This window comes from Podarcis filfolensis (genome assembly GCF_964270895.1).
Source record: "Podarcis filfolensis genome assembly, chromosome: 13".
Lineage (NCBI taxonomy): Eukaryota > Metazoa > Chordata > Lepidosauria > Squamata > Lacertidae > Podarcis > Podarcis filfolensis.
The window spans coordinates 40,221,571-40,233,824 of record NC_139615.1 but is presented as its reverse complement, the minus strand read 5'-3'; the positions used below and the strand labels follow the sequence as shown (position 1 = coordinate 40,233,824).

General features: G+C 46.2%; 1 protein-coding gene across 2 annotated transcripts; it reads left to right on the top strand.

The window, feature by feature from the left end:
- Positions 1-306: 306 nt before the first annotated feature.
- TMEM98 (transmembrane protein 98) lies at positions 307-12,172 on the top strand. 2 transcript variants are annotated; one of them, XM_083583590.1, is made up of 7 exons: positions 307-448; positions 4,631-4,838; positions 5,285-5,416; positions 6,434-6,467; positions 6,555-6,670; positions 8,946-9,005; positions 11,264-12,172. In XM_083583590.1, the coding sequence occupies exons 2-7, from the start codon at positions 4,708-4,710 to the stop codon at positions 11,469-11,471; spliced, it is 681 nt and encodes a 226-aa protein (XP_083439716.1). In that variant the 5' UTR covers positions 307-448; positions 4,631-4,707; the 3' UTR covers positions 11,472-12,172. The 2 variants fall into 2 exon arrangements, with proteins under 2 accessions (XP_083439716.1, XP_083439717.1); XM_083583591.1 differs by lacking the exon at positions 307-448 and adding an exon at positions 2,508-2,758.
- Positions 12,173-12,254: the final 82 nt, after the last annotated feature.

Sequence of the window (12,254 nt, the reverse complement as noted above, 5' to 3'; positions counted from 1 at the left end):
TAATATTTCAGGGTTAGCAGAATCTGTAACCTGAAGCGTCTGTAACCTGAAGCGTCTGTAACCTGAGGTACCACTGTACTGTCCCTGTTATACTGAATTGCAAATTTAAATGTATCCCTATTGTGTTTCAAAAAAAGGGAGAAAGTGATGTGGTTTTGTCCATGACAACTACATTCGGGCGCTTTCTCCTGCAGGAGAGCTCAGCATCCCTGCTGAGCTTGCCCCCACCCCCAAATCCCACCTCCATCCCCTTAGCTTGGCCAGCCCACTTTCTAATCTCTCCTCTGTCCATTTGGCATCTGTTCAGTATTATCCTGCTAAAGAATGCAAGCAGGAGGACCTAGTTCACCAGGAGTCGAAGAGAGGGTTGGCGCGGCCGGGACCAGAGGCCCGTCTTCGCTTGGTGGACTTTTGGCAAGGGGGACCCCTTACCCGAGTCTTCCCGCAGGTAAATGAAAAGAGAAGAAATGTTTCTGCACACTCTCTTGCTGGTTTAAGGCGAGTTTGGTTCACTGGGTGAGTGGGGGGCAGTTCTGTTCTATAGGGTGCAATTATTATTTTTGCCAGTTGTGGTTTTTTTGGTCGAGGTCTTGCTTCAAAAGTGGTGGCTGTTTTTACTGCGGGGGAAGAGAAACAGCCAGAGTTTAGTGATTAATCCTCTTTAAAAGAACAGCAGCAAGAAAGAAAACCAGACATTCCACAGGCGGTTCTGAAGGGGCCACTGTTTGCTGCGAAGGACTTTTTTCTTTTTTTGCTAAGGCAAAATTCCTGAGTGAGGAGGAGGAAAAGGTAACAGCAGCAACAGCAGCTGTGGATGTCTCTGCTCCTTTCCTTCCTTCCTTCCTTCCTTTCATCTCTTCCCTCCTTAAACTCTTTGGAAAAGGTGGTAGTTAAAAATAGTTCATCATAATAAAATTATTGCGAATTCAGGGAGATAAGTAGCTAGACAACCTTTCGACAACATCTGAAGGCAGCCCTGTATAGGGAAGTTATTAAATGTTGAATGTTTTATTGTGTTTTTTATATGTGTTGGAAGTCGCCCAGAGTGGCTGGGACAACCAAGTCAGATGGGCGGGGTATAAATAATAAAATTATTGGCATGATTATTATTATCTGTACTACCCTGGATTTCTTGTGGGTGGAACTGCACCCACAAACAAAGATAAGCAAAAGGGCCATTTTGAAAGCAAAGAGAAAGAGGGAAGAGAAAAAGATTTATCCGTCACAAGCTGCACAGGCAGAGAACCTCCCCTTTTTACATGTTGGGAAATAAAGTAAATTTCTAGCTCTTCGTTAACGCCACAGAGACAGACGACGTGGAGGTGCTTGGAATTTCCAGTGGTCAAACGAATCACCTTTCTGTTATAATCAGAATAAATGAAGCAAAACATGGAAGTTTAAGTGTAGTTTGTTCTGATTTGTGCCATTTATCTATAGGCTGAAATATCTGACTTTTCTTAGTGCGTGTTTTAAGAATCTGTTAAGCTCTAGACTAGAGACAGGAGGTCAAGCAAAATACCCTACACATTAGGTTACATCCTGGCCTCTTGCACTGTAAAGTAGGCTCATAACTTAACACACGTGTAACTTGTGCACATTCAGCTTTATGAACTTGGCCAATAACTAAACAAAAAGGGGTTGGGCAGCCAGGAAAAAGACTTTGGCAATTCCACCCACCGTTGAACCCAATAACTATAGGCGGTTTTGGCTTTAGGTGTGATCCCCAGATCGTAAGTTGCGGGCCTTACTGTACCTGCAAACTGTGCCCATAATCCTCAAAGCCCCAAAGCCAGCCAAGAAGTTTCGTTATCACTGGTAAATAAAAGACTGGGCCTCTCCTTGCTTCCGTGTACAGAAGCCGACCAGACTGGCGGCGGCTGAATCTTTCTTCGGCACAGACTGAGCGCACACCATGCATTTAAACCACGTGGTTTCCCTCCAAGAATCCTGGGAACTGTAGCACGTTGAGGGTGCTGGGAATTGTAGCTCTGCGAGGGGTAAACAACAGTTTCCAGGATTCTTTGTGCGCGGGGTGTGTGTGCTTTAAATATACAGTGCTACCTCGGGTTAAGTACTTAATTCGTTCCGGAGAGCCGTTCTTAACCTGAAACTGTTCTTAACCTGAAGCACCACTTTAGCTAGTGGGGCCTCCCGCTGCTGCTGCACCGCCGGAGCACGATTTCTGTTCTCATCCTGAAGCAAAGTTCTTAACCTGAAGCACTATTTCTGGGTTAGCGGAGTCTGTAACCTGAAGCGTCTGTAACCTGAAGCGTATGTAACCCGAGGTACCACTGGATGGGAATTGCATGCCCTCCAACATTTCTCCGATGAAAATAGGGACGTCCCAAGGAGAAGCGGGACATTCCAGGATCAAATCTGAAAGCTTCTGTCAATCCGTAACCGTCCCTGGAAAATTGGGGCACTTGGAGGGTCTGGGATTGCAGCTTCTCCCACCTCCCGGCACTTGATGTTGGAGGCAGCCGCCTCACTTTCCCCGACAATGGGGCTAGATTTTCCCACAGCTTGTTTGAGCACTCAAAACACACCCATCCCCGCTCGCTTCAAGATGACGACTGGGCAGGCCTAGTGAGGCCAGCAGTGCTTCCAAGGAAACTCACTCCCGTTCCTTGCACTGTTTGCTTTGGGCCGGGAAGACGGGGGGCAAAGGTCAGCAGCGCCGCTGCTGTTTTCTCCGTTGCTTTCCTCGCACGGAAGTTCCTCCCAGCAGCGGCGGCGGCTGTGATCCTGCAGAGGCCAGGTGAGACCCTTCTTCCCTCCGCCCCATCCTGCTGCTGACAAGTTGAATATCCCAGGTGGGTTGGCTCGAGTTGCATGCTCCAGAAGGTGCATCATTGTGTGTATTAGCCAAGGGAGGGGCCGTCGGCCACAACCGCCTCTTCCAGATCAGCCCTTTAGCTTCATTGTTTGGGGTTGTTGTTTGGGTTCGCACAAGGCATCGGCCCGAAGGTGGCCAGGTGAAAAAGAGGGGGTGTGTGCCTGGTACCTTTTAATAGTTGGGAGAATTTCAGCAGATTTATGTAATCCGGCGGACAGTTTCAGAATCCATCAACGTGCCTGCCTAATTGCCATCGAAATAAAAATACAGTGGTACCTCGGGTTACATACGCTTCAGGTTACAGACTCCACTAACCCAGAAATAGTGCTTCAGGTTAAGAACTTTGATTCAGGATGAGAACAGAAATCGTGCTCCGGTGGCAGCGGGAGGCCCCATTAGCTAAAGTGGTGCTTCAGGTTAAGAACCGTTTCAGGTTAAGAACGGACCTCCGGAACGAATTAAGTACTTAACCTGAGGTACCACTGCAAAGGGGGTAATTTTTTAAAAAATGAGCAGACACACAGCCCGCCCAAGAAATTTTGCTGCCTGAGATGAAGGACAAGATCGTGGGTCGCTCCAGCTTGTTCCATGTACAGAAGCCAACTAGAACAGCAGTTTAGGTCCCATCCGCAGCATACATCGAAAGCGTTCTCATGTTGCTTTAACTGTCATCGCTTTCCCCATTGGGACGCGGGTGGCGCTGTGGTCTAAACCACTGAGCCTCTTGGGCTTGCTGATCAGAAGGTTGGCGGTTCGAATCCCCGCGACGCGGTGAGCTCCCGTTGCTCGGTCCCTGCTCCTGCCAACCTAGCAGTTCAAAAGCACGCCAGCGCAAGTAGATAAATAGGTACCGCTGCAGCGGGAAGGTAAACGGCATTTCCGTGCGCTCTGGTTTCTGTCACGGTGTCCCGTTGTGCCAGAAGCGGTTTAGTCCTGCTGGCCACATGACCCAGAAATCTGTCTGTGGACAAACGCCGGCTCGCTCAGCCTGAAAGCAAGATGAGCGCCACAACTCCATAGTCGCCTTTGACTGGACTTAACTGTCCAGGGGTCCTTTACCTTTACCTTTTTTTAAACATGGCTTTCCCCAAAGAATCCTGGGAACTTTAGTTTGTTCAGGGTGCTGGGAACGAGAGCTTTGCAAGATGGGCACCCTTAACCCTTGTCTTATAATGTTACAAAAATAAGAATCGGGGTTCCCTGAGGATCAATGCAGATCTCCATGTGCTGCCTTTCAACTAGATCTACTATTTTACGTACACAGGCATGTGAAAATGATTTGTGGTGCTCCGATATCTTCTTTTCCCGAGGGATTAAATGGTATTTTATTTGGCGTTCCATTGCATGTGATGAACATGTACACCGTTCTATTTAAACTGGAGCAAAACCATGTTGGTTGCCCATGCGTACAACCCCCCCCAACACCTGGAGTGAGCAACAATTGGTGTTAGGCAACAGTGCAGTGGAGGAAAGTAGACTGCAATCCACCAATTTCTGCAATCCATCAATTGGCCAATTTTTGGTGAACCACCAAGTGCCTTTTCTGTAGGGATTCTTGAAAAGGATGCTGAACACGGTGGAATTTTCACCCGGTCTTGCAAGGCACTTAACAAGCATTAAGCAGGTGCACATACTCAGGAACACTGAATATGGATTACTCATTTAAAGAGAACCTGAGCACAGATTCTTGCTTTGCAAAAAATATCTCACATCACAAGGACTCGATGGAAGATGGGTAGATACCGCTTGAGACAGTCCAGCTCATCCCCTCATTTTTGCTCCCTTTCATTCTAGGTGAAAGCGCTTCTGAAGTGTCCTAAAGTGTCCTATGTCCTAAGTGTCCTCTTCCCTGAGGGTACAAGGGGCCAGCAATGGAGACGGTTGTGATTGTGGCCATTGGGGTGCTGGCGACCATCTTCCTGGCTTCTTTCGTGGCTCTGGTTGTGGTGTGCAGGCAACGTTACTGCCGGCCCAAGGACTTCTCGAACCATTATGATACCAGGTGAGCGTGCAAATTTTTGAAAAAGAAACTGTGAGGATGCGACGTAACGTTCCCTTCCTCGTCCGTCTCCAATTCACGAGACGTTGCACCGGGTGATGCAGAAGAACTCTGTGCTCTCAAAATTGAGTGTTGGGATGGGAAAAAAATATTGAATATATGGAAAATAATTGTGTACAGCTGAAAACGCAGGCAGCATTAAGATAAAATTCAGCAGTGTAAATAAGTTTTGACGGATGCAATAATGGAAAACCGATTGGTATTGTTTTTGTAAAATATTTAAGATTTAAGATATGTAAAATGAACCATGGAAAGAGAAGAAGGGAAGTCATTGATATCTGAAGGATGTGAAATGAGTATTTGAAATTGTAAAACAGAAAATTTAATAAAAATTATTAAAGAAGGAAAGAAAATGCTGATCCCAGTTCACCTTTGAACTTTCCCCACAGGCCCATCGTTGACTTCAGTGGCACCATGGAAACCCAGTCTGAACCTTCAGAACTAGAATTGGATGACGTGGTTCTAACAAACCCACATATTGAAGCCATCCTGGAGAATGCAGACTGGATTGAAGATGCTTCGTAAGTTTTGCAGCGATGCCTCCCCAGGCAGCATAAAATGGGGAACAGGGGATTTCTTTTTTTTATTCACCCAGAATTGTGACAGGTATTAGGAACCACTTCAGACGTCGTCTTCTTCTTTGGTGATCACTTGTAGCCGAACAAAATTGTCTTCCATGAACACGGTCTTAACAGTGAGTCCTTAAGTGACTGTGGAGGCCAATTCTGGATCCACACGTCTTTCCACAGTGGGGCCATAGGTTTCCGGGTGGGAGTTGATCACGGTGAGGGTTTGCCAAACATGCCTTCCTCTTAGCATGCTTCTCCCTTTCATCCTGAGTTTGAGCGTCTTCAAAGTTCGTGACACCTTTGGTAAAGGCTGTTCTCCAATTGGAGCATTCGCAGGCCAGTATTTCCCAGTTGTCAGTGTTTATACTACATTTTTAAAGATTTGCCTTGAGAGAGTCTTTAGACCTCTTTTGTTGACCACCAGCATTACGCTTTCCATTTTTAAGTTCAGAATAGAGTCGTTGCTTTGGAAGACGATAATCAGCACAACATGACCAGTCCAACAAAGTTGATGTTGAAGAATCATTGCTTCGACACTGGTGATCTTTGCTTCTTCCAGTACACTGGCATTCGTTTGCCGGTGTAATTAATTAATACAACACCAGAGATTGTAGTCTATCTGAGTGTTTAGCACCAGGGTGTGAAACTCAGAGCAGCTGGCTAGCCAGACTTTTCCCATGGAAAATGCTCTATAATTTTTCATTGGGGGGCGGGGAATAGTTGACTTTGATGGGAGAGAGATGAATGGTGAACTTTGAGAAATACCCCTTGCATTAGGAGCAGGGAACCAATGAGATTTTTCAAAATTTGCAGTTTTCCCAATTTTGCAATGCAGCTCCCTAACCAATAATCACGTGTGCAATCAGTCCTGTGATTTTTCCGTTTTCTGCGTTGACTACAGAAGCTTGGATGACTCTTTCAGTGGTATCTGCTAAAATGCCTCATTGCTTCCTTTCTTCCTCCTTTCAGGGGCCTGGTCTCCCATTGCATTGCTATCCTGAAGGTAAATCCCCTTTTTTGGTGGGGGGGGGCTGCAATGTGAGGATGCTATGCGCGGCAGCACCGACTCACACCATCCCTCTTTCGACAGATCTGCCACACCCTCACCGAGAAGCTTGTTGCCATGACGATGGGTTCGGGGGCCCAAATGAAGCCTCCGGCGAGCCTCAGTGACATCATTGTGGTTGCCAAGCGGATCAGCCCCAGGTGAGAGTTGCCAGGGGGCGATGCCAAACTGGCGGGAAGCATTAGAGCAGGCCGAGGGAAGCTTTGCATCCCTCCAGGTGTTGTCACATGACAACAACAAAGGTGCAGAGCAGGGGTCGGCAAGGTTTACCTTGCCTTGGCCTGTTCACTCCCACGGAGATTGCTCCATGGGCTGGATTGCGTCTGCGCAGATGTGATTTTCGGCGTCTGCGCAGACGCGATTTTCAGCATTTATACCCCTATCTGGCTGGGTTTCCCCAGCCACTCTGAGCATTTCCCAACAGAATATTAAAAACATGATAAAATATCAAACATTGAAAATGTCCCTAAACAGGGCTGTCTTCAGATGTCTTCTAAAAATCAGATAGTTGTTTATTTCCTTGACATCTGATAGGATGGCGTTCCACAGGGTGGGTGCCACTACAAAGAAGGCCCTCTGCCTGGTTGCCTGCAACCTCACTTCTCACAGGGAGGGAACTGCCAGTAGGCCCTCAGAGCTGGACCTCAGTGTCCGGGCTGAGCGATGGGGGTGGAGACGCTCCTTCAGGTGTACTGGACCGAGGCCGTTTAGGGCTTTAAAGGTCAGCACCAACACTTTGAATTGTGCTTGGAAACGTACTGGGAGCCAATGTAGGTCTTTAAAGAGAGGTGTTATAATGTCTCGGCGGCCGCTCCCAGTCACCAGTCTAGCTGCAACATTCTGGATTAGTGGCAGTTTGTGGGTCACCTTCAAAGATAGCCCCACGTAGAGCACATTGCAGTAGTCCAAGCAAGAGATAACTAGAGCATTCACCACTCTGGCGAGACAGTGCCCAGGCAGGTAGGGTCTCAGCCTGCGTACCAGATGGAGCTGTTAAACAGCTGCCCTGGACACAGAATTGACCTGCGCCTCCATGGACAGCTGTGAGTCCAAAATGACTCCCAGGCTGTGCACCTGGTCCTTCAGGGGCACAATTGCCCCATTCAGGACTCTCAGTCACCCCTGGACTACAACTCTACTCATCCCTGACCATTGGCCATGCTGGCTGGGGCAGGTGGGAATAGGAGTGCAATGACAGGTTCTCCACCTCTGGTCTAGCTAATGGTTTTCCATCCAGGGCTGGGGGGAAAATAATTCCAATTTTCTGCAGTGCGAAAAGCATGAGGGATGAAACATAAGAGACCCACAGTTTGACATTTTTGGGAGCTGCCCAGAGTGGCTGGGGAAACCCAGCCAGATGGGCGGGGTATAAATAAATAAATTGTTGTTGCTGTTGTGGTTAGCCGCCGCATGAAAAGTGTGTGAACAAACTGGCCATTTCAGTGAACACCTACTGCGGAAGTGCTTTTATGTTTGATGGTGTTTTTATATTTTGCTTGAAGCCCCCAAGAACAGCTGGGACAACCCACTCAGAGGGGCAGCATATGAATAATAAAATTGTGGGATGTGAAACACAAGAGGAGTCAAGTACAACATTCCTAGAGTGAACATGTTTACACATGAGGAGGAAAGTTTGTCCAGCCAGCAGGTAAACTTCCTGTTTCCTTCTGGGCTGGGACAGACTTCCTCTGCATGTGACTAGAGGTGGGTGTGGCCTCACCTGTGCAGGTAACTACAAAAGCACAGGGCAGGGCAGCCATCTCTCTCTCTCTCTCTCTCTCTGACTACATGCATCGAAGAAGCAACATCTGCTTAGCCAAAGATGCTCTCTTGGCCTCCAGCCAAGAGAGGACAAAAGGACTGTCTCTTTATGAGATAGTTTCCAGGTGTATGTTACTTTTCTAAGCTAAGTCTGCCTTCTGGGATCCGACTGTGAACAGAATATGAGTAAACTCTTTTTATACTTTTATAGAAGAATGTGTCGTGTCTTATCTTTTATGAGGGAATAAGGGGGAAATACCAGAACAGTTATTATAGAGGCTTTAGCGAGCCTGAGCAAACGCATCCGCTGTGAGTTTAAAAAGGGGAATGTTACTCTGCTAAATTGTGAACTTGTTAACACAAGTTGGAAAGGCTATAATCAAACAATATATCCTCTCCTGCATCCCTGAACATTCCCACAAAAATTAATAGTAGTAGCAGTAACATCAGTCTGCAGATTCTCCTTTATTCCAGCCCACTCCTTCCCCATCAACCTGAATTGTATTGGGCTAGGGCATATTGTTTATTCTCACACCCTCTTTTTCTTAATGTGCCTGTAGCTCTTATTAATCCAATACACACCACTTGTGTTACAAAGGGCCTTGAAAGAGCCATCTCTTCCCGATAGGCTATTGGGTTTCTTTTTTCTCCCAGGGTCGATGATGTGGTCCGATCCATGTACCCACCACTGGATCCCAAACTCCTGGATGCCAGGTGAGTAGGCAATGTCGGATAGGCGAGCTGTCAGTGGAGGATAACAGGAATTGTGCAACATGGTCATACATCCTCTTTGGCAATCAATTATGGCCGAGTAAGATTGTCTTCCATGAACACGGTCTTAACAGTGAGTCCAAAAGTGACTGTGGAGGCCGATTCTGGATCCACACATCCTTCCACAGTGGGAACATAGGTGGGGTTACCGTAAGTGAAAATCTGGACACAGAAGTTGTTGAGGGTGGGGTTTTGGTTTATTTTGCTATTTTTGTGGTTTTTAGCTATTTTTTAAGGAAAATTGCAAACATAAAACCCCAACACTTCCCATACGGGCTGCAATGATGCCAGACATTTTGAGTGCTTTTCAGAAATTCCGCCTCTGTGCCATTTTTGAAGGATGAATCCCAGAGAAGTTCAGAAAATGTCCGGGACATATTGGAGCCCTAGACATAGGTTTTTGGGTGGGAGTTGATCACGGTGAAGATTTGCCAAATGTGCCTTCCTCTTAGCTTGTTTCTCCCTTGCGTCCTGGGTTTGTGCTTCTTCAAAGTCCATGACACCTTCATTAAAGGCTATTCTCTAAAAGGTCTAAACCATAGAGCCTAGAGCTTGCCGATCAGAAGGTCGGCGCTTCGAATCCCCGTGACGGAGTGAGCTCCCGTCGCTTGGTCCCTGCTCCTGCCCACCTAGCAGTTCGAAAGCACGTCAAAGCGCTAGTAGATAAATAGGTACTGCTCCGGCGGGAAGGTAAACGGCATTTACGTGTGCTGCTCTGGTTTGCCAGAAGCGGCTTAGTCATGCTGGCCACATGACCCTGAAAAACTGTCTGTAGACAAATGCCCGCTCCCTTGGCCAGTAAAGCGAGATGAGTGCCACAACCCCAGAGTCGTCCAAGACTGGACCTAACAGTCATGGGTTCCTTTACCTTTTTATTCTCTAATTGCCTTCTTGAGCCACATTCATACCAAAAGTTCATCCCATGGGCCTTATTGTATTTTTGTTTTGTTTTATCATTATGATAAGTGTTTTCCATTATAGTGTTTATCATTATGATAGTGTTATAGTGTTTTATGAATTGATCGTTTCAGTGTTACGTCATATATCGCTTTGGAATTTATACTGTATTTTTTTAAAAAAATATTTTTTTAAAATTTGATTTTACAACTTCATTCACACTCACAATCACAAATAATATAAATTACACAATATTCTTCCCAATCTCAAGACTTCCCTCCTCCCCTCTGTGGGTTCTTTAAGTAATTTTTTAAACTGCATATTATAAGTCCATCTAATTGACAATCCTCCATTGTTTCCCAAATCTGTGCAACATTGCAAGAGTTATTTAAAACCTGCCAAAGAGTTCAAGTGTTTACAGTGGTCTTTCAAATATGATGTAAATTTGTCCCATTCTTTACTGAAGTTTTGATCGTCCTGGTTTCTGATTTTCCCTGTTAATCTTGCCATCTCTGCGTAGTCCAATAATTTCATCTGCCAGTCTACCCTAGATATCTTACCATCTTTCTAACTCTGGGCAAGAAGCATCCCTGCAGCTGTTGTAGCATACATAAACAATCTTTTCAGTTCCTTTGGTATCTCTGCATCTACGATTCCTAACAAATAGGCTTCTGGTTTTTTAACAAAAGTTATTTTAAACCTTTTTTTTCCAATTCATTGTAAATCATTTCCCAGAATTCCTTTATTACTTTACAGTTCCACCACATATGACAAAAGGTGCCTTCCTTTGCCTTACATTTCCAACAAACATTTGAACTTGTCCTGTACGATGGTACCTCGGGTTAAGAACTTAATTCGTTCTGGAGGTCCGTTCTTAACCTGAAACTGTTCTTAACCTGAAGCACCACTTTAGCTAATGGGGCCTCCCGCTGCTGCTGCGCTGCCACCGCACAATTTTTGATCTCATCCTGAAGCAAAGTTCTTAACCCGAGGTACTATTTCTGGGTTAGCGGAGTCTGTAACCTGAAGCGTCTGTAAGCTGAAACGTCTGTAACCCGAGGTACCACTGTACATTTTTGCTAATCAGAGTTAAATACCAGCGATACATCATTTTAATATAATTTTCTTTCAATTTCTTTTAAATTTCTTTCTTTTAATTTTCTTTTAACGTATAACACACTGTATTGAATTATTTTTAATCCCGTGAACAAACAACAAATAGTGATTCCTTTTCTGTGCTGGGGGCAGGGGAATGGGGGCGTTTGGCTGGATGCTTGTTCTGACCAGTCTCCATCCTTTTGAAGGACAACAGCGCTGCTCCTTTCCGTCAGCCACCTGGTCTTGATCACCCGCAACGCCTGCCACTCTCCCAGCCGCATGGACTGGATCGACCAATCGCTGTCTGCGGCAGAGGAGCACATGGCTGTGTTGCGCGAGGCAGCCCTCGCCTCTGAACCGGAGCGCTCTGGGCCCAGCGGCGACGTTTTCCTGCAGGAGCAGTCGACGATCTGAGGGAGGAATCCGAAACCCAGAGCTCCTCGGATGAACTGCTCCCCGCCGTTTCCTCCTCTCTTCCCCTCACCTAGCGCCGCGGCCATGAATGCGAAGTTTGTGCCGCCTGCTGCGTAGTGTAGTTTTGCTGCACGGTTAGCACCCCAAGAGATACAGGACTGAATCTCCGCTCCCTTGATGTCTTGTTCTAATTCTCTCCCATGTGTGGAATTGGTGACACTGAGGTGGTTTTGATGCCAGGGGATGCTGTTGGTTTTTTCCCCACAGCGAGAAGAAAAACGCCATCTATTGTTGAAGTACAAATAAGGCCACATAAAGGGGTGCTGTGTCAAAAACTGCAAACCATATGGATTGCAAAGAGCTACTTTAGGTATGTCTGGGGTTTGAGGGCGTAATGAGTAGGATTTCTGGCTTTGCGTTATTATCCGAGACCTTTATTATCACAAGCTGCCTTTAAAAGCTCCCTCCATTTCTGGGAATGTAGAAATGTAGTTGGATTCTAAGGCCTAAAGTTTTATTTATATACTCTGAGCCTCCTACAGTCCAAACTGAGGACTACAGAAAGCTGGAATGTACCACTCTTCTTCTTCCAGTACATTTCTGGTGCACAGAACCGATGTTTAAGTTTAAATTGTGTTGTTGGTTTTTTAACGTTTAAAATGTAAGCAGATTCCTCCCTAATACAGCTTATGGCACTTCCACATGGGTTGTTTTTATTGAGCATTCCTCATAGAATTATAGAGTTGAAAGGGACCCCATGTCATTTAGTCCAGCCCCCTGCAA